We start from the raw sequence: 22181 nt of genomic DNA on the forward strand, positions 1-22181 counted from the left end.
TCAAAAGATTCTCAGTCAGGTTGGCTAAAATTTTAAGTGTTGATACTTAGGTAATAATATCACTGGTCCTTTCAACAAGGCCAGGTAGGTGGTTTACCCCCTTCTCCTACCCCCAAATGAGGAAACCGAGTCCCCACGAGTTGGGTAACTTGCTCAGGATCGCTCAGCTAATACTTGGCAGGGATGGGGTTTGAACTTTTGGAGCACGCTTTTAGCCCTAGCCCATACTGTTTTGAAACTCTGCGTGCTTTTGCAAATGCTGCCTTTTGGACGCCCTCTCTCCACAGGGGTTCCAGCTGGCCAAGGTTTGACTGTGTTACAGTAGAGCCTGAATGGGTCCAATCTTAATTCAGCTCCACCCAAGTAGATTGCCAGTTATCCCAAAGGGTGTTTGCCTCAGTTGAAACAAGAGTGCTTTTAATGCATTTACATTGTAAGCACCTACCTGGGTGTCACACAGCACTTTCTGAAGCCAGAAAATGACAGAGAGGAGTTGCAATTTCAAGCATCCCAGGGCTCTTTCCATCTGGAGCTTTGTTTCTTTGTTTGGGTCTGGATACTGGCAAATGATGCTGTGCTGTGTAGCCTTGGTGCCTGTTGTTCCAGCTGGTCTCCAGGGTGGCTGGGGCCCGTGCCTGCATAGGAGCCCCTACCCCAACCCCATGTTCTCACCATCTAGATCTGGCAAGTGTTGATTTTCTTTTTCTTTTTGTCAAGACAGGGTCTCATTGTGTCACCCAGGCTGGAGTATGGTGGCACGATCATGCGTCACTACAGCCTAGACTTCCCATGCTCAAGCAATCCTCCCACCTCAGCCTCCTGAGTAGCTAGGACCATAGGCGCTGCCACCACACTCAGCTAATTTTTTTTTTTTTTTTAATTTTGGTAGAGACAGGAGCTCACTATGTGGCCCAGCCTGGTCTTGAACTCCTGGGCTCAAGAGATCCTCCCGCCTAAGCCTCCCAAAGTGTTGGGATTCCAGGCATGAGCCACCACACCCGACCTTCTTCTAAAATTAACTTCTGCTTCCCACACGTACTTTTTAAATTCATCTGGAATGTATTTTTGTGTGTGTGACACTGGTTCATATACAACCCCATGAGGAGCTTAACAAACATACTGCTGCCTGAGTCTCACCCCAGATTGGACCAATAAAATAAAACTATCTTGGGGGTAGGGCCCAGGCATGGTTGTGAAATGCCCCAGGTGACTTTTCTGTATAGCCATGGTTGAAAACCACTCAACCTTGTAAGATGGAACTGATTTTATTTTTTCCAGAGGAATAGCCAGTTTTTCCGGCACTGGTTATTTAATAGTCTGTACTATTTCCTACTGACTGGTTTCTTTTTATGATATTCATTATTTATTTATATATTTGTTTTTTAGTTTATAGCTTTGTAGAGATGTATTTCACGTATTTTAAAATTTGCCCATGTAAGGTGTATAGTTCATTGGTTTTTAGTATATTCATTGTTGTACAGTTATCACCACTATCTAAGTTTAAAACATTTTTAGAAGTCCAATGCGCTGTCCATTGTGCCACAGAGCCATACTAAGTTTATTTTTTTAATTTTTTTTTGAGACGGAGTCTCGCTCTGTCACCCAGGCTGGAGTGCCGTGGCCGGATCTCAGCTCACTGCAAGCTCCTCCTCCCAGGTTCACGCCATTCTCCTGCCTCAGCCTCCCTAGTAGCCTGGACTACAGGCGCCCGCCTCCTCGCCTGGCTAGTTTTTTTTTTGTATTTTTTAGTAGAGACGGGGTTTCACTGTGTTAGCCAGAATGGTCTCGATCTCCTGACCTCGTGATCCGCTCGTCTCGGCCTCCCAAAGTGCTGGGACTACAGGCTTGAGCCACCGCGCCCGGCCCATACTAAGTTTAAAACATTTTTATCACCCCCAAAAGAAACCCTGTGCCCATTAGCAGTAATTTCTCATTTTCCCCTTCCCCCAGTCCTAGGCAACCACTAATATGCTTTCTGGCTCCAAACTTGTCTCTTCTGGACATTTCATATAAATGGAATCATACAATATGTAATCTTTTGTGACTTTTTTCATTTAGCCTGATGTTTTCAAGGTTCACCCATTTGTAGCATGTATCAGTACTTCATTCTTTTTTCCTGCTGAATAATATTCCTTTGCATGGGTGTCATACATTTTGTTTATCTGTTCATCAGCTGATGTTCTGTTGAGTTGTTTCCACTCTTTGGCTATTATGAATACTGCTGATATGAACATTGATGTACAAGTTGTGTGTGGACATATGTTTTCGGCTCTCTAAGGTGTATACGTAGCATTAGAATTGCTGGGTCATAAGGTAACTCTATGTTTAACTTCTTTGAGGAACTGCTAAGTTGTTTTCCAAATAGGCTTAACTATTCTACATTCGCACCAGCAATGTACAACAGTTCTGATTTCTCCAGATCCTTACCGACACTTGTTATTGTCCATCATTTTGATTTTAGCCATCCTAGTGGATATGAAGTAGTATTAATTATGGTTCCAGGGGCATTTCCCAAAGTCAGTGATGTTGAATACCTTTGCATGTGTTTATTGGGCATGTGTATAGTGTCTTTGGAGAAATATCTTCAGATCCCTTGCCCATTTTTAAATTGAATTCTCTTTTTATTATTGAGTTGTAAGGGTTCTTTATATATTCTGGATATAAGTTCATTGTCAAGTGTACAATTTACAGATATTTTCTCACATTCTGTGATTTGTCTTTTCATTTTCTTGGTAGTATGCTGTGAAACACAAAAGTTTAAAATTTTGATGATGAAGTACAATTTATTTTTTCTTTTGTTGCTAGTGCTTTTGGTGTTGTACCTAAGAAACCATTGCTCACTTAGGTTCATAAAGATTTACTCCTATCTTTTCTTCTGAGTGTTTCATAGTTTTAGCTCTTACGTTTAGGTCTATGACCCATTTTGACTTTTTTGTATATGGTTTGAAATAGGTGTCCAGATTCATTCTTTTGCATGTGAAGATCCAGTTGTCCTAGCACCTTTTGTTGAAAAGACTATTCTTTCCCTATTGAATTGTCTTGGCACCCTTGTTGAAAATCAATTGCCAATAAATGTGTTGTTTTGTTTCTGTAATCTCAATTCTCTTTCATTGATATATATAACTGCCCTTATGCCAGTACCATATAATCTTGATAACTATAGCTTTGTAGTAAGTTTTGAAATCAGGATGTATGAGTCCCCCAACTTGGTTCTTTTTCAAGGTTGTTTTGGGTATTCTGGGTCCCTTACTTTTCCATGTGAATTTTGGGATCAGCTTGTCAATATCTGCAAAAAAAAAAAAAAAAAAAAAAACAACTATATTTTGATAGAGATTGTATTGCATCTTTAGATTGATTTGTTGAGTATTGCCATCTTAACAATGTTAAATATTCCATTCCATGAACAAGGAATGTCTTTTAGGTCTTCTTTAATTTCTTTCAACAGTGTTTTGTGTTTTTCGGCATGCAAGTCTTATACTTCTTTCGTTAAATACATTCCTAAGTATTTTATTCTTTTTGCTGCTATTATAAATGGGAGTCTTTTCTTAATTCCATTTTATGATGCACATTGCTAGTGTACAGGAATAAAATAGACTTTTGTGTGTTGATCTTGTATTCTGGTACATTGCTGAACACTTTTATTGGTTCTAATAGTTTTATAGTAGATTACTTAGGATTTTCCACATACAAGTTCATGTTATCTATGAATAGAGATTGTTTTATGTCTTCTTTTTCAACCCAGATCTCTTCTATTTCTTTTTCTTGTCTAATTGCCCTGGCTAGAACTCCAATATCAAATATAGTGGCAAGACTGGATATCCTTGTCTTCTTACTAATCTTAGTGAAAAAGCATTGTCTTTCTCCGTTAAGAAAGAAATTTGTCCGTTAAGTATGATGTACCTGTGGGTTTTTCATGGATGCTCCATGTAAGATTGGGGATATTCTCTTCTCTTCCTAGATTGTTGAGTGTTTTTATCATAGAATAGTGTGGGGTTTTGTCAAAATTTTTTTCTGGGTGTATTGAAGTGATCAGGTGATTTTTACACTTTATCCTGTTATCAACTTGAATTATTTTCATTAATTTTTAGATGTTAACCTAATCTTGCATCTCTGGGATAAATCCCACTTGGTCATAATGTATATTCTTTTTTATGGTTGCTAGATTCAATTTGTTAGTATTTTGTTGAGGATTTTTGTGTCTATATTTATAAGGAATGTGGGATTGTAGGTTTCGTTTTTCTGATACCTTGTCTGGTCTTGATAACAGGATAATGGCCTCATAGAATGAGTTGGGAAGTATTTCCTGCTGTTTTTTTGTGGGGTGAGAGTTTGTGAAGAATTGATATGAATTATTCTTTGAATGTTTAGTAGACTTCACCAGGGAAGCCATCTCGTCCTGGGCTTTTCTTTATTGGAAGTTTTAAAGTTACAAATTTAATCTCTTGTTTAGACTTTTTCTTTCTAAATCTGTCAGCGGTTTGTGCCCTTCTAGAAATTTGTCTGTTTCACCAAAGTTATCCAATTCATTGGTGTATAGTTGATGACATTTCCTTATCATCCTTTAAGATATTTTTTGTCTTTGGTGTTCTGCATTTATACTATAAACAATATGTCTGAATGTGGGCTTATTTGAAGTTTAACTTGGTGTGTGCCTTCAATCTGAGGACTAAAGTCTATCCTTAGTTCTAGAAAGTTCATATACATTATCTCTTTGAAATTTGCACCTTCCCCTGTTTCCTTTTTTTTTCCCTCTGTGGACTTCTAAGTCTATTAATGTTTATATTTCCAATATTAATTCTTTGAATTAAATTCAGGATGATTTCTTTAGTTTATCTTTCACTTAACTAATTCTCTGTTTAGCTGTGTTTAATTTTCTATTTAACTATTGGGTTTTAAATTTCAATATTGAATATTTTATTTTCATGTATTGCTTTTTCTAATTGGCCTGTTCCTTACCCCCTTGTACTATCATCTTCTTTTATTAAGGTTTTTATCTCTTTTATATTTCCAATCATTTAAACTATTCATCTCTAAATATCTTTTGTAGACCTATTCTTTAATTTCTAGTTCTTTGACTGCCAGTTTGTTCCATTTTCTGACTTCCTTATGATGGTTTGTTTCCTTGTGTGGTTTGAAATTTCAGATGAGATACTTCAAAGCAAGGTTTTGGAAGTGTGCACTTATTGGTGATGATGAGGTCTAGGGCATAGGAGATGTGTGAGTGGATGGCTATGGTGGGGTAGAGGAAAAGACTGTTGGAAGGCTCGTTCCCCCAGTGTCTCACATGTCTGGCTGCTTCTTACAATACAGGTCTCTGCTCTAGAGTCACCTCTTTAATGCCTTCCCAGGCCTCCCTAGCTAGTGGAAATTCCCATCTCTTAATCACACTCTGTTTTCCCTCCTCTATTTTTTTCATAGCACTTAAACACTTTCCAAAAATGTGTTAGTTATTTGTCTACCTTTTTGTGGCCGTCTTCCTCACTGGAATGTAAGCTCCATGAGAATGAGGATTTGTCTTATTCACTGCTGTGTCCCTAGCACATGGCACATGGTTTATACTGTCAATAAATGTGAGTGAATTTGAGTAGTCTTCTTTTCACACAGGAAGTCATCCCAGCCATGATTCTGAAGCTTTCTTCTGGGCTGGGTATGACCAGGCAGCAGAGAGGAGGTGAACAGCTTGGCCTTCCCTTCCCAAACTTAATACCTGTGCTCCTATTGGGGATGCCTTTTTTCCCCAGCACAAAAGCCCCTCAAATACCATCCATCTTGTGTGCTTCCGCCTTCTTCTGGCACGTTTTCACACAGTGGCCAAAATGAGAAGTAGGGATTTGAGTGCCAGAGGACCTGGGGGAAAAAAGAGCACAAAACGCTGGAAGACCTGGTTCTTACCTCTAGGAGGTTGTTACTGAGTTGAGGCAACAGAACACTCAGAGAAAACAGCTTGGAATACTTGCTACTCACTGAGATCCCTTGCAGGTTGGTACCCCCACTGCAAGAGTGTGTGGGTAGAGAAGGAAGGCCTGTGTCTTGGGGTTGTCTACTGCTGGTTACATACCATTTCTGGAGGCATCTACAGGTGAGTTATGAATTCCCAGGTGAGTTCATTTTGGCTCCTTTCTGAGGTTGCCCCATACTCTAGGAACTTGTTGTGAGCAAAAAGTGTTACTTACAAGCAAAAAGTACGTGAGAGCATTCCTAGGAATGGTGAGAGATGGCCTTCTTTGCTCATCTCTTGGACCCTGTGGGAGGTTGTGGAGAGACTGGTGAAAGGCACAGGGACTGTGGATTCCAGCAAACCCTGGCTCCCCCACTTCCCTGACTGTATGGCCCTGGGTACTGGAGTGTTGTGAGGAGATTATGTAGAGAATGTGTTTTGCCTTATGTCTGGTATACTCGAATAAGTGCTAGCTGGGGTTATTTCAGCCAGGTATTTGGAAAGCCACTTGTGCCTCAGTTTCCTGACCTGTAAAATAGGGATGGCCACCTGCCCATCCTCTCTGCCGCCACTATTGTGAGGGCAGAAGGGTTAATTATCTTTCAGCCTCGAGGGCCTGGGGTGGGGGAGGTGCTGCATAAACAGAGCATTGTTGTGCTGGTGAATGATCTGGCTTTGTTCTGGAGTCTTCAGTATGTGACTTCCTGCAGTTAGTATCCCCTGTGCTTAATTACTGGAGGTTTGTGCAGGTCCTCAGCCCTGTGGCCCTCACCTCCCAGGGCTGTGGCCTGGGTCTTTACCAGCGGGGACCTGCAGAATTGTGTCGGGAAGTTGCATTTCCTGAGCTAGGGCCCCCCAGCAATCAGGAATGAGAGAAATGCAGAAAGTATGACCCACACGCGGAACTGGTTCTGAATAGAACGTTTATTGACGAAGTTTTGCAGGAGGCGGCGGGCGCTTTAATTCCCGAGGCTGTTGGTGGCAGCTCACTGCTCACCCCAAGCCTGTTAACTGCTGGGCTGCCAGTGCTGGGGACAATGCGGCTGCCCGGCCCCTTGCCACCCTCGTGGTGCCCGGATGGGAGCCCTCCTGAGGAAAGCGGTAGGTACCCGGCTGGGGCCAGGCCAGGGGATAGGAATGGGGTGGGATGGGGACTCTTTCAACTCTGGGCCTCTAAGCCTTGCCTGACTTCCCCCAGGAAACCCAGCCAATCACAGGCGTTGGGGTAAAAGGCAGGTTTTTCCCTGTGGGTTAGACACTGAGGACCATAAAGGGAGCAGGTGTAGGTGAACTGCTTTTCTTAGTGAACTGTCATGTGGCTGGGTGACAGCAAGACAGTCCTTTTGGTTCTGCCGGGGGCTTCAGGGGGGCTTCTCATCTTGAACATTTGGAATTGGGTGGTTAGAGAAGGTCATGTAGGACCCTACACACACACACACACACACACACACACACACACACACACACACACACAGACACACAAACACAACACACACACACACACACACAAAAGCAGTTAATTTCCCACTTCTTCCTGATGTTTCCTTTTCCCAGAATCCACAGAGGGTGGTTGTTTTGGATCAAACCAAGCGGCAGCTGGTAGAGCAGTTGAAAGGAGGTTATTCCCCTGCCCTGTCTCCTCCCCGGTGGGCAGCAGACCCCGATCCTGACCCTGGTACCCACCATTTCATAGCTCTGAGCAGCAGGTGCGTGGAGGTCGGGGCAGATCGACCCCAAATCAAGGCCTCACTTTTCCAGGAGTAGAGGCTGCTTCCTGGGCCGTGTCTCTACACGTGTGCACCCCAGACTTGGGATTGGGTAATACTGCCCCACCGGTCTGAATTCTGGTCCATGTATCCTCCCAGCTGAGGCAGGAAGGTGCCCCTCCTCTACCCAGGAACTGGTTGGATGAGTTTCTTAGGCCTCTCTGGTGAGGTCCTTTAGAAGGGGAAGCGGGGAACACAGGGGAATGGGGGAAGGAGTTATGGGTGGAGAGGAGCCCCCTGGGCTCTGTAGGATAGGGGAAGTGTGTGAGGCCCTGCTGGCTGAAGGGCTGGCCGCCTTTGGGAATTTGCGTGTGTGTGTGTGTGTGTGTGTGTGTGTGTGTGTAAGAGTGCATAAGGTTTGCTTTGGAAAATCCACTTTCCTAACTTCTCTGGGTCAGGCACCAAGCCCAAGGTCAGAGCCCAGGGCAAAGAAAGGGGGTGTGTTGGAGCTCTTCTCTTGCTGTATCACCTTCGAAGAAGCAGCAAGGCCTGAGGGAGGGGGAAGGCCGGGTTGTCTACAGAACTTTCTGGGTCTGGACGCTCATGCTTGGGACTGGGAGGGGAGTTGTGTTTTAGGGAATTGCCCTGGCAGCCTTGCCTCCAAGCCACCATTCTGATGTGCTTGGGAAGGGAAAGTGAGAATTGGGGGAAGGAAAAAACCCTTTGGTAGTAAGATGCACACAAACTCCTCCCCAAGCCCAGTTGAGAGCTGCTAGCCTGAAATCCCACTGAGAGATTTCTTCCATTTAAGAACTGACATCTCAGTTTTCTAGAGTAGGTGTTCTCTTCCTGCTCCTACAGCAGTTAATTTAAATGTAGCTTCGTCTCTTCATGTATATATTGGGTCTCATTTCTTCCCACTTTACAAGGGTTGGAACGGGTCTCATTCTTCTTTTAGCCAATGTTCCCTCAATCTCTTGCTCCTCCTTAAAGCTGTCTCTGAACAGCCAGCACCTTCCTGGCTTCTGCATTCTTCTCGAACACTCCTTGGCTCTGGGACACCTGCAGCCACAGCCCATATCATGGTTTGGACCTTTTTAGGGCACATTCTTACACCTCGTCTCATGGAGCCCCATTTCCACGTGTCTTGGTAGTTGTTCTTCCAGACCTGGCTTGGATCTGTCCTTTCCCACAAAGCCACGTGGATTCCTTCCATCTGTCCTTGGCCTGCCTTGCAGCCTAGCCTCTTGTTGCCAGATGCCTGGGGTGTGGGGGTGGTCTGGGTCCTCTCAGGACTCAGCTGCTCTCTTGGCAGCAAATGCACTCAGATCTCTTCACCTGGCAAAAGCTTACTCATCATTTATGACTCCGCTAAGATGTCACCTCCTCCTAGAAAGCTTCCTGGTCCCCCAAGTAGCACTAGCTACTCCTTCTTCTGTTAGCACAGTTATTTATTCATGCTTTTGTACTAGGACTCAAGGCATTGTTTTGTGAATACTCTGTTTATGTGGCCATTTTTCCTTCTGAAGTTCAAGTTCTTCAAAGACAGGGACAATGTATTTTTCATGTCATATCTCCAGGGCCTTGCATTCATGTTCAGGAGTGTTGAATGAGTTCCCAAACTGGAGACAGTCTTGAACTCCCATACTGCTCACAACTGGATTCTCTCCCTCCTTTTCTTACAGATGCCTTGTCTTGTTTTGCGTTGTCTTGTTTTGCCTTATAGCATATAAGCTCTGAAAAGTGGGGTCTGTGTGTGACTTGTCCTAACTGCAGGGCTGCCATGTGTCTTTGTGCACAGTAGGTGCTTGGTAAACAGCTTAGGTCGGAACATTACTAGGGTTATCTTCAAATCAGAGAGAGATTGAGTCACAAAGAGCCTGCTGACTTGCTCCTGATCATGCAGTGGCTAGGCAGAGCTAGGGTAGTTTGGAGGAATGATGTCTGTAGTCCCCAGGCGCTTTCTTTTTTTTTTTTTTTTTTTTTTTTTTTTTTGAGACGGAGTCTCGCTGTGTCACCCAGGCTGGAGTGCAGTGGCGCGATCTCGGCTCACTGCAAGCTCCGCCTCCCGGGTTTACGCCATTCTCCTGCGTCAGCCTCTGAGTAGCTGGGACTACAGGTGCCCGCCACCACGCCCGGCTAGTTTTTTGTATTTTTAGTAGAGATGGGGTTTCACCATGTTAGCCAGGATGGTCTCGATCTCCTGACTTCGTGATCCACCCGCCTCGGCCTCCCAAAGTACTGGGATTACAGGCTTGAGCCACCGCGCCCGGCCCCCAGGCTCTTTCATACACATTCTTCTGCTTTTCCTTTTTTTGATATTCCTCGTGACTTAGGAATGGGTCTGCACTGGAGCCCTTCCCAGTACCTTGCTGTTTTGTCTTACGCCCTGGCCCTCCCAGATGTCTACCCTGCAGATGGGTTTAAAACCCAGGCACCAGTGTCAAGGATGGTTTTTGTTAATCACTTATTTGTGCTTTTGCTCTCTGAAGTTGCCTTAACTTCTGCTCTTGCTCAGGCCTGCGGTGCCCCCTGGCCCTGTTCCTCTCCAGCTCCCGGTAGTACATGCCGTCTCTCTGTGTGGATCCCTGAGGAATGCGCCCTGTCTGCTATAGCGGCGGGATTTGGACTCACTCAATACTTCATTTCTTGGCTTGACCTCCTGTTGGGTATGGGTGTCAGGCTACTTTTCCTTTCCAGCTGAACTGCTGTGTGTCTGCCCTTAGAAGATCATGGTCTGTATTGATGTTGAGATCATAGAAGATGGATAAACACATGGGTGGTAGGGGAAGGTTAGGTCCTGGTTCACCAAGTTTAACTTGTATCATTATTATTAATTTGAGATGTGGGTCAAACATTGTAGGTACAAGGCAGTAAAATCTCATTGTCTTGATACTTGCAGAACAAAGTGATTTATCCGTTATCATCATCACCACCACCACCACCGTTCTCAGTGGGCTTACTGTGTGTCAGATGTACGGGTTACTTACTTGTATCATCTCAACCCTGGAGACAACCCAGTCCGGTTGGCACTATTACTGTGCCTATTTTCCTGATGAGGAACTTGAAGCTTGGTGAGGTGAAGTGACTTGCCCAAGGCCACATACATCCAGGAAAAGTGGAGGGCCTGGAATTCAGACAGGGTCTGCCTGACTCCAGAGCCAGTGGATGAGTTTACCGCATTTGACCTCGGTGGGCACCACTGCATCTGTGCATATTTTCTTTTCTGCCGAGAAAGCAGAGGGACCCAATGGGGCCCCTCCACACCCACTCGGTTCCCAGTGAGATTCTCCAGTGCCTTTGAACCTGAGGCAGTAGTAAAATACAGCTTCCTCCTACCCGCCCACCCCACTGCAGCCTAGAGGCCTCGAAACAAGCAGCCCCTGAAATGGGGATGAGGCCAGAAAGATGGCGAATTTGCAGGGCTGGGTTCTTGAACTTTGCTGGTAAGTAGCAGTGGTTCTGTGAGCCTTTTTGACCTCAAGATGAGAGAGGTGGGGCCTCTGGGAACTTTGGATCTGTCTGTGATTTCCAGGGGGTAATTTCTAGTAACACCTTTTAGGGCTTTCTTTGGCTGTTCCATTTTTGGGGCACATTGCATAGTGACAAGTTGTGCTGGCAGCCAAGTGACCTCTACCCTGGCTGTGAACAAGAGCAATTTATAATAAACAATAATTTCCCCCATTTGGCTTTAGCAGATGTTTACATGAAACTTCCTGGGACATTTGCAGGGAGACCAGGTCATCATAGCCCCTTTTCTAAACTTGGCCACTTTCCCCTTCCTCTCAGTCTCTTGTGGCTGGTCACCTAGTATGTAGCCCAGTGGGGCAGCTGTGCCATGCTGTAGCTCCCTGTCTGGGGCCAAGTAGGATGGGACTACCAGGGTGAATGAGCAGTCACCAATCCTGGCGCTTCTTGGTTGATCGGAAACTTGCTGGCAGTGACTAATGTGGAGACTCATTAGACTAGGAGGAACTGGCTTTGGTCTTGACCTCACCCACTGTTTACCTTTCTCTTGACTGTGTGAGTGGTGAGCTCATCCAGGCACCATCTCACAGTTCTTCCAGCAGGCATTTATTGAACACCTGATGTGCCTTGCTCTCTGGGGCCGAAGGGAAGGTATGGGAAAGAAGGCCCAGCCCCCTGGGTTTTACTGTATCGGCCAGAAGAGATGCATGTACATATCAAGCCCCAAGACCAATGCTTTAAGTGATACTCAGGGTGTTTCGAGTTCAGAGGAGTACATTACTTCCTTATTGCCACTGTAACAAATTCTGCAATCTTAGTGGCTTAAATCAACACACATTTGTTGTCTTAAAGTTCTGGAGATGAGAAGTCAGACTGGGTTTGCATGGCCGGGTTCCTTCTGCAGGATCCAGGGCAGGATCCAGGGCAGAATTTGTTTCCTTGCCCTTCCTAGCTTCCCAGGCTGCCCATATCCTTGGCTTGTGGCCCCTTCCTCCACCTTCAAAGCCAGCAGTGTAGCATCTTCCAGTCTCCTTCTCTCTGTCCCTCTGCTTTTATTGTGAAACTTCTGTCTGACCCTGACTCCTGCCGAATTCCCCTTATGAAGACCCTTATGTTCCCATCAGACCCACCCGGCCAATCCAGGATAATCTCCCATCTTAAGACCCTTGATTTGATCACATCTGCCTTCTATGTCCCTTTTGCCATATAAGGTGGCATTCATAGGTTGAGGGTCAGGCTGTAGATATCCTTGGGTGGGGGCGTGATTCAGCTGACAGTAGTGTGTCTGTTGGGAAATGGTTGAGGAGGCCTTTCTGAAGGAGGTGATTGCTAAATGTGTATAGGCAGAGGGTCTGGGGACACATTCCACGTTTGAGAGACAACATGGGCACATGCTGGGGAGGTGGGGACAGGGGGTATGGATGAACAGCCCTCCCTCTGAGCAAGGTGCCCGGCTTTCCTTTCCTTCCAAGGCCAGGCCGAGGGAACTTTCTGGACTTCAGTTGCAGGCCTAGACTTTCTCCTGGAGTCCATGTGGGAGGGCCTCTCTGGCACCACACAGTCCTTTTCCTTCCTGGCAGCTGTGGTCCTGCTGCAGGGACCCAGCCAGACTGCATGGGCCCTGCTGCTCTTAGGTGGTGGGAAAATGCATTCCCGAGGGAAAATGAATTTGAGCCAGCTGGGCTGGGTTTGGGTGGCCCAGAAACCTTGGTCACACTGTTGGCACAGCCTCTGCAGGCAGTCACGTTGCTCACATGCACACAAAGTCACTCCCCGGGGAGCCTTCTCTTGAGCTTTATTAGGGTGCTCAGGGCTGCTGAATCTCCAGCAGGGAAGGGAGGGGTCAGAGTGAGGAAGCTGCTGGGAAAAGGGGCAAGGGTCCCCTAGGAGGAGGTCCTCCTCTCCCCCAGGAGAGCCCCCAGGGTGCGGGGAGCAATGGGAACAGACAGGCAAGAGCTGGGCCTCTGGGGACAGTTTGGGAGCAGGGTGGCCCAGAGTGGTGCCGAGCTGCGGGTAAGAGCACAGCTGAGGGATTTCACTGTCTTAGTTGAGATCGTAATTGAGCGAGATCTCTCTCTGGAAGTTCACATTGCTTCCACACTGTTTTTTCTGGAAAAGTTCTAGCTTTTCTCCATTGCTTCCTTCCGGCACCCTTTTTGAAGAGATTCCGAAAGTGCCGTCGTGGGGATTGTTTTGGGGAAGGACAAAAGCTGCTGGGCCACCCTGGCTTTGAGAGCCCTTGGAATGTTTAGCAGATGATGTAGTTGAGGGATGTGCCATCGCCATCCCTGAGTGAGGACTTCCTTTTTTTGTTTTTGAGATGGAGTTTCACTCTTGTTGCCTAGGCTGGAGCGCAGTGGTGCCATCTCGGCTCCCTGCAACCTCCCGGGTTCGAGCAATTCTCCGGCCTCAGCCTCCTGAGTAGCTGGGATTATCGCTGCATGCCACCACACCTGGCTAAGTTTTGTATTTTTAGTAGAGATGGGATTTCCTCATATTGGTCAGGCTGCTCTCGAACTCCTGACCAAAGATGATCCGCCCCCCTCGGCCTCCCAAAGCGCTGGGATTACAGGCGTGAGCCATTGCGCCTGGCCACGAGGACTTTCCCTGTGTGCAGGTGTCGTGTGGATTCCTCCCAGACTGGGGCCTTTGGAGCAGCTGCCCCTGGGGACCCGCCTCGCTCCTTTTCTGCCTGGCTCCAAAGCAGCTGTGGTGCGGTGTGGCTTCTGATTCTTGAGTGTGGGGTGAAGGACGGTGGACGAAACGATGACATCAGCCTCTCTGAACCAGAATGTTTTCTGTGGAGTCTCTCGTGTGCCCACCAGAGGGTTCACCCCCAAGTGTCCTTTTCCCCTCTCCTGCCTTGTCCTCAGCTCACTGACCTGGGAGGGAGAGCCAGTGGGAGTGGGCTGACTCCTGGGCATTCCCCAGGACCAGAGACCCAGAGTTCCAGAAGGCTCCGCGTGACCCTGTGGGATGGGGGAGGAGCAGGGTCCCATTGCCTCAGTGACAGGAGGCCTGAGGACAGAACACTGAGGCTGTTGCGGGTTAGGAGGGTGCGCCTTTTTTCTCCTTGTTCGGTCAGAATGGGGCATGGTGCTGAGGCGTAGTGGGGAGGGGAAGGATGTGGCTTCAGTCTACTGTGCTGGGAATCCAGGGGCCTGCTGCAGCCTGCCTGCCTCTGCACCTGCAATATTCAGGGACGCTCCTTCAGAGGACAGGTGTGGGTGGAGGAAGGGTGTGGTTTAGGCTTAAATTTAAAGAAAAAAAAGAAACCTCTCTCTCTCCCCCTCGATCCTTAAAGGTGTATGTCTGGGCTGCTTCTTAGGCCCATCAAAAAGAAAGCTTGGCTGGGTATGGTGGCTCATACCTGTTAATCCCAGCACTTTAGGAGGCTGAGGCAGGAGGATCGCTTGAGGTCAAGGCTGCAATGAGCTGTGATTGCACCACTGCACTCCAGCCTGGGTGACAGAGGGAGACCCTGTTTCAAAAAAAGAGAAAAGTCTTTGGGGACCTGATCAAAGAAGGCTTCACAAGTATAGGACTTGAGAGAGTTTTCAGTTTTCATTTTTTTCTTTTTTTTTTTGAGATGGAGTCTTGTGCTGTCACCCAGGCTGGAGTAGAATGGTATGATCTCAGCTCACTGAAACATCTGCCTTCCAGGTTCAAGCGATTTTTCTGCCTTAGCCCCCCAAGTAGCTGGGATTACAGGTGCCTGCCACTATGCCTGGCTAATTTTTGTATTTTTGTTAGAGACGGGATTTCACCATGTTGGCCTGGCCAGTCTCGAACTCCTGACCAAAGGTGATCCGCCCACCTCGGCCTCCCAAAGTGCTGGGATTACAGGCGTGAGCCACCATGCCCGGCTGAGAAAGTGAGTTTTCTAGAAGACTGATTGACTGATTGATGACTGACTGGATTGATTCATGTTGCAGGATGGAAGAGGTCACGGCTGGGGCATACTTAGGATAACTGGATGTGGTATGTGGTAGGACGGGGTAGGTGTGGGTACCTGGTTGGAGGGTTTGGCTGCTGTCTGCCTCATCACCTCCTTCTCTGGCCTCCTACTTCCCTAGCAGACAGGGTCTTCTAGGATGTGTTCTAGGATGTGTTCTAGGAAGACCTGAGTTCTCATCCTGGCTTGGGGGAATCTTATTGTATGGAGTGATGCTCTTCAGGTAGGAAGGAAAGGCTGGCTCCCATCCAGGGAGGCACTTTAGCTGTCTCTGTGGGAGTCTGAGCTACACACACATAATGGTTCCAATCCGGTCTCTTAGGGCCAGAATGCACTCCAGCTAAGTGTGATGCACTCAGAATGCACTCCAATTGAATGCGATGCCTCTTATCCATCACCATCAAACGGTGCCTCCTGACAGTCTGTACTGGTGTCCTGCTTTGTACTCAGTGCCTCATTTGTTCTTCAGCCCTCCCTTTCTTGGGCTCTTGGTTCCTTTCCAGCAAGTCCTCCTGCCCAGGAGAGAGAGCCTGGTGATCGTGGGTTTCCTGGTCACTACAGGGCTTCTCTCATCATCCAAGAAATTTATAGTCCAATCCTGGTGACCTTATGCTTTCTTCCTTTTCCTTTCTGCTTACCCATGACCTACGATCCTTTGACTGGGGATCTGTATTTTACCATGTTGTTCCAGCCAGAGAGTGAATTGCCAAAGGTCACATAGTAGCAGGTCCAAAAACTGCCCTAAGGAATTTTGACTAAGTCCTTCCAAGTGTCGTGTCATAAGCCCCAATCCTTCAGGTCTTCATATGTCCCCTGCAGCTTATGCTGAAGCAAAGCCATGGCAGCCAGGGCTGTGACCAGTCCTTTGCTTGTGGCCCTGGCTGGTGTGTAGTCCGTTAGGGAGGCAGTGGGCAGGAGAGCATAAACTCTGGAGCTTCAGTGCCTGAGTTCAAGTCCAGGCTCTACCACTTACTACTTCTGTGGCCTCAGTGCCTGCATGTATAAAATGAGGGTAGTCATAGAACCCTCTGGAGTTGTTGCAAGGGGTTAGTCACTTTAATATGTACATAGCGCTTAGAGCATTTTAGCAGTTGGCTGTTATGCTTTGTTTTAGCCTTAGGAGGATTTGGGATACAGGTACTATTTTCAGAGTATGAGCTTAGTTTGCAGACAGGTAGCCTATGATCAATCAGAGAGAAAACTTCTCCAAGTAGAAAAGCCCTATTAGTTTCTGGGTTTGAAGTGTGCTTATGTTGCTATCCTCTTGTAGTGGAGTCCCCAAAGAGGGACCCTCAGAAGGTCCCTTTTGGAGACAGATCTCCCGAACTGTGTGTGTGTTGGGGTAGGGTTGGGACTGTGAGTAATCTTTTGCTTAAGGCTGTGAACTGGCTGGCTGTGAAATCCACTGGGAGTGGGGCTGTTTCCATTTAGCTTCCCCAGAGAAGCTGACTGACCCCAGATGTGACCTGGGAAAGGTCTTAGGCCGTAAATCCCTGCCCCTTTGTTCCCTGCTGGGATGGTGGTGGGTGGGTGGGTGGGGTGCCTGACTGCACTGTGCTTCGAAGGACATCAGCATGCCACAGGGCTGGAGGTTAAGGGCTGGGGCGGAGCTTGGGTTTTTGTCTGTCAGTGCTGGAATGACATGGTGTTGCCCTGCCTGCTGGTTCTGTAAAAGGCATAGCTGAGGAATTGTAAAGGCCCTTTTGAGGAGGGAGGAAAAAGCAGCAGCCCTACAATTCCCAAGGGGCTCTCCTCTGAGCCGCTCAAAGAGCTTTACCAAAATGATCCTGCTAATTAGCTCTCCTGGCATTGCATTGCACCATGGAGGGGAGCACTGGGCTGCCACTGAGTCCCCATCTGCAAGTCAAGAGGCTCAGACAGAGCACCTTGGAGGTGACCCCCTCCAGTGAGACCCAGTGACAAAGTGCTGTGCTCCAGAGCGCCCCGGCCAGGTCAGCGGCGGGTGGTAAGTCAGTCTTGAGGCGCTTGATCTGTACCTCAGTAAAAGCATCAATTTGTTCACCATTGTTCATTTGTTAAATTGGCCCTTAAGACCCCTGCTCTTTAGTAACTAATGGTGTATGGCAGAGGGTCTCAAACTAGTCACACTTTGTCAGGCGAGTGCTACAATAGGAGAAACCTGGGAGGTAGTAAGAGAACACAGAAAGAGTTCCCTAGATTTGGGGGATATTGGAAGGTTCCTGGAGGGGGCGGTTTCTAATCGGAGACCTAAAGATTGGATGTAAATTACATAGGTTGGGGAATGGTACCGTATGGAGTGAATGGAGAAGAGAGAACGCTGAAGCAGAGAGAACATTTGCAAAAGTCTGAGACCCAGGGGTGTTGGTTTACGGGTTGAGGCAGAGGCACAGAAAACCACGGGCCAGTGCCAAGGGTTCCCAGAGTAACGGCAGCTTCTAGATTCTTCTCCTTGTAGCTCAAGCCTCTGCCCTTTGGTCATGTCTGTGGTCTAGTCGCTTCTGAGCCCTAGAGCCAGGGGTAGAAGACCTGGGTCAGTAGGGGTGAGAGGGATGCCCAGGAACTTACTGTTTTCCTGTGAAATAGCAATGAAATGTGTACTCTGGAAAGTGGCATTGGTGAGCTCTATGGCGTGGGCATGGGTGTTGCATGGGTGTCCCTGTCCTTCCCGAAGGCTACAGCCTGAAGTAGTCTGCCCACTCCACCCTTCCTTCCCCCGGCTGCTCCAGGTGGGCCTGCCTGTGAGCCACACCATCTGCTTAGGGAATAAAGTCCACCTGAGGCTGTGTTTGCCTCACCTGGGTGCAGTTTACTGCTTTCTCTGCTGCCCCCACCCAGCTGTGCCAAGGGGAGCTTACAGAGACTCACTGATGGCTCAGCCCTGGGGAATTTCCTGGGGCCTGGATGAGTCAGAGGCAGCCTGTACCAGGTGCTGGGGTGGGGCTGCGGAGTGGGGGGATAATGCTGGCTCAGCCAGTCAGTATCCAGAAAGTTTCAGGTTCGTGGTGAAGCCACCGGTGCCCCTGAGGTTTTGCAGTCCTAGGAGAATATTATCCCTGGTATGTGTCTTAACACTGTAAGAAGCAGATCTTTGCCCATCCCTGTACAGTGACCCCAGCACACGCTACATACAGGTGGGCACTTGGGAAGTTCCTCTTGACAATTGCCATTGTCATCACTATATTCATGGCGTGTGGAGCACGTACCCTGTGCCAGGCATCATGCTCAGAGCTTTACGAACAGCAGGTGGCGTCATCCGGGAGGACAAGCCATGGGGGGTAGGCTGTATCTATCCTCATTTTACAGGTGAGGAGCTGAGGCTCTGAGGCACTAAGTACTGTGCCTCAGCAGTGGAGCTGGGCTATGAATTCCTCAGAGGGTACCTGGACCACTGTGCTGGCAGGTGGACTTGGGCACCCTCATCAATGCTCATAGAGTCGGAGAGCAGGGCCCTTCTTGGGATTCAGTTTTGTTTTGTTAATTGTGTTAAATGTAAACACACATAACATAAAATTGACCATCTTCACCATTTTAAGTGTACAGTTCATTGATATCATTGTGCAACCGTCATCACCATCTATCCACAGAACCTTTTCATCTTCTAAAACTGAACTCTGGACCCACTAAACAATACCTTCCCACCCTGCTTGCCGTCACCCCTGGCAGCTGTCCCTCTGTTCTGTTTCTGTGGGCATTCAAAGGTTGACCCTTCATCTGTCTGTCTTGCTGCAGAATCTCCCTGGGGTGCCCTCCCCAGGCAGCAATGCCAGGATGCCCGTGTCCACCTCCCTCCACCAGGATGGCAGCCAGGAGCGGCCGCTGAGCCTGACCTCTACCACCTCCTCGTCGGGCTCCTCCCGTGACAGTCGCAGTGCCATGGAGGAGCCCAGAGGCTCCGAGGCTCCCTCTGAGAATGGGGCAGGCTCCCCAAGAGACCGGCATCTCCCCAATAGCAACAACAACTCCAGCAGCTGGTTGAACGTGAAGGGGCCCCTCTCCCCATTCAACAGCCGGGCGGCGGCGGGGTCTGCGCACCACAAGCTCAGCTACCTGGGCCGAGTGGTGCGGGAGATCGTGGAGACAGAGCGCATGTATGTGCAGGACCTGCGCAGCATCGTGGAGGTGCGTGCCGGGGGCCCTGTGGCACAGCGTTCTAGCGGAAGCCTGTTTCACCCTGGGAGAGAAGCTCTCGAAAGACCCGCTTCCCATAAAGTAGTTGGAGGACTCGGGTCTCCCACCCTCGCTGACTGCATGGTGAAAACTGTTGACCCCTCAGGCTTCCTTAGGACCTTGGGCCGGATCAGTAGCTTGGGCTGGCAGGAGTGAGCATCATTGACAGGGAGGATGGGTCCCCAGCCTGCCTGGGAAGATGGCTCTAGAAAGCCTGTGCCACAGAGACCAAATGCAGTGAAGACATGGGCTCTGGGCCTGGCCCCACGCATCCCCTGCCCTATTGTTGCCTGGCTGTGTGGAGCCTCAGGTTCCTCCTCTGTAAGAGGAAGCCACACCTACCTTGCAGGGCTACTGTAGGTGAAGGACATGGAAGGGCAGCTGTGTGGCTGCCACTGAGGAAGCCCTCTGCTCCACTGGCTCGGGGTGTGGATTAGTTTCCTAGGGCTGCCTTAACAAATGACCGCACACTGAGTGGCTTAAAACAGCAAATGTATTCTCACTCAGTTCAGGAGGCCAGAAGTCCAAAATCAAGGCACTGGCCAGGTTGGCTCCCCCAGAGCCTCTGAGTGAGTAGTTCTGTGCCTGTCATCCAGCTTCCTGGGTCCTGGCAGTCTTTGAGATCATTGGCCTGGGGATGCGGCCCAGTACCTTCCCATCACCACCTTCTTTGTGTCTCTCTGTGTCCTCCCTCTCCTCTTATAAGGACAGCAGCCACTGGATTTCCGGCCTACCCTAAATCCTATCTGAAGTCATCTTGAAATCCTTAACTAATGGCATCCACAGAGACCTTATTTCTGAATAAAGTCACATTCGGGGTTCCAAGTGGACGTGAATTTTGGGGTGGACACTGTCTCACAGTAGGCAGTGTCTGTGAAGTGGTGTCCCAGCAGGGCCTAAACCAAGTGTGGCTAGGGAAGGTTGTGGGCAGGGTTGTGCTGGGGGCCAGGTTCTGACCACCTCCCTCCACGCAGGACTACCTCTTGAAGATCATCGACACGCCCGGGCTGCTGAAGCCAGAACAGGTCAGCGCCCTCTTTGGGAACATAGAAAACATCTACGCACTGAACAGGTGTGTGAATGGGCCTGACACCATGTTCTGCCTGCGAGGCCCACCTCGGGGCCTAGGGAGGAAGCCTGGATGTCCCTGGACTCATGGGCCTGTGACATGTGGGCCTGGGGCCTGATCTCTGAGGACAGGGAAGGGTGGTCCATCTCTGTGCCCTGGGCTGATGTGCTTTCTCTCAAGGGCAGACAGGGAGGTAATTTGAGGGTATGTGCGTGTTGGGTCCAGCCTGGGCCGGCACCCCTCACGGGGCTGCTGGGCCCTTCCTTGCACACTGATTCTTTTCCCTGTGGGTGGCTTCTCTGTCCTTCTCATCTTCATTTTCCACTTGCACATCTCTTAATTTCTTATCCTCCTTCCCACTGACTCCAAGGGCTCCCTGGAGATGATCTGACCTGTTAGTGGATTGCACAACCCAGGCAAGACAGATGTGAGAGGCCAAACAAGGCCTGGCCAGGGGCTGTGTCAGGGCAAAGGGCGTGGGTCTGCTGCCTGGGACCACAGACTCCCCAGGGAAAGTGCGCTGCTCTGGAGGGTCAGAGCTTGAGGGAACAGCGGTGCTAGGACAGGAAGAATCGTATCCCAGGCCACTTAAGATGGGCAGTAAGCTGGAGAAGTCTGGAAGGGCAGGGTACAGGGAAGACTTAGACCAATGGTGAGGGGTTGGGAAAAGAGGAGGAGCACAGAGAGAGGAGGCAGGGAGCAGTGTTTCTAGGGGTGCCAGCACTCACCTGTCTCTCCCCATGTCCCACATCCTGGGCGCCCTGGCTCCTTTGCTAGTTCCCGTTCTCTCTCCTTCGCCCTTTAATCCTCTGCTTTTGTGTGTTTGACTCCTTCTGCCTGCAGAGGAGCCGTGTCCCCTCCTGAGGTGGGTACGAGGGTCCCCTCTTCTTCTCCCGCTTGCTGAGCCTGTAGGTCTCCCTGACTTCCTGCTTTGTGGCTGCTTTGTGCTGGATACTTTCTGTGGTTGCTGCCTGGGGCAGGGCTCCCTCTGAGGCTAGAAGCCCCAGCTCTTTACCTTAACAACAGGGCTGGCTGTCAGTCAGGGTTTGGGAGGTTGGGGAGGGGACAGTGAGGGGCATTGTCCTCTGACTGCAGAGGGTACAGTGGCTGCTTTCCCCTCACCCAGCCAGCTCCTCAGAGACCTGGACAGCTGCAATAGTGACCCCGTGGCTGTGGCCAGCTGCTTTGTGGAAAGGGTAAGAAGGGCTGGGCCCTTGCCCCATCCTACCTTGCTGAGAGCTCAGAGAGACAAGAACTCTGCCAGTGTAAGAGGAAATCTGAGTCCTGGGGATCCCTTTCCAGGGAAAGTGCTTGGTGCTGTGTCTTGAATGAGAAAGGTGTCCTGGGGGAGCCAGGGCTGCTGGGTGGATGGGATGTCCTTGATAAATAGGTATAAAGATGGCTCTGTAGGCACTTGGGAACAGGGGACAGAGTATGCTCTGGGGGCCAGGGGCCTATCTAGTACCACCATCTTTACAGTCAAATGGGAATCTCCCTGAAATCACTATTTTTGATCTCTTCTTAGAGCCAAGAGTTTGATATCTACACCCAGTATTGCAACAATTACCCCAAGTGAGTAATTGGGGTGAGAGGGAAGGCAGAGCCATCTGGTGAGTCCAGAGCCCCCCACCTCCTCATCCAGGCCTTCTCCAGGTGGTGACTGGCCCTTCTCCCACTCTCAGCTCCGTGGCCGCCCTGACGGAATGCATGAGGGACAAGCAGCAGGCCAAGTTCTTTCGGGACCGGCAGGAGCTGCTGCAGCACTCACTGCCCTTGGGCTCCTACCTGCTGAAGCCGGTCCAGCGCATCCTCAAGTACCACCTGCTGCTGCAGGTAGCCCCTTGGTCCTCCCAGGCACCTGGGGCCTGGGGAGGGCAGGGCCTTCGAGTCAGGGGT

At 49.1% G+C, this 22181-nt stretch overlaps 1 protein-coding gene and 1 long non-coding RNA gene across 42 annotated transcripts in view; one reads left to right on the plus strand and one right to left on the minus strand.

Moving 5' to 3' along the window:
- Window positions 1–22181, plus strand: part of PLEKHG3 (pleckstrin homology and RhoGEF domain containing G3) — a 72939-nt gene that overhangs the window by 37533 nt on the left and 13225 nt on the right. For 22 of the 41 annotated variants that reach the window (XM_077941138.1, XM_077941148.1, XM_077941162.1 and 19 more), the window contains 5 exons: window positions 18779–19168; window positions 20191–20288; window positions 21412–21481; window positions 21811–21857; window positions 21968–22118. In XM_077941138.1, coding sequence (XP_077797264.1) covers window positions 18779–19168; window positions 20191–20288; window positions 21412–21481; window positions 21811–21857; window positions 21968–22118 — 756 coding nt within the window. Of the gene's footprint in view, window positions 1–5979; window positions 6080–6629; window positions 7040–14865; window positions 14987–18778; window positions 19169–20190; window positions 20289–21411; window positions 21482–21810; window positions 21858–21967; window positions 22119–22181 lie in introns of those variants that run through there. The other 19 variants (XM_077941171.1, XM_077941174.1, XM_077941144.1 and 16 more) reach the window with 4 other exon arrangements.
- On the minus strand, window positions 1687–3320 carry LOC144330295 (uncharacterized). The gene is made up of 2 exons (XR_013396334.1): window positions 1855–3320; window positions 1687–1715 (listed from the first exon to the last, which is right to left on the minus strand). It is a non-coding gene; the product is annotated as an uncharacterized LOC144330295 (long non-coding RNA).

Source organism: Macaca mulatta, chromosome 7, assembly GCF_049350105.2.
Source record: "Macaca mulatta isolate MMU2019108-1 chromosome 7, T2T-MMU8v2.0, whole genome shotgun sequence".
Lineage (NCBI taxonomy): Eukaryota > Metazoa > Chordata > Mammalia > Primates > Cercopithecidae > Macaca > Macaca mulatta.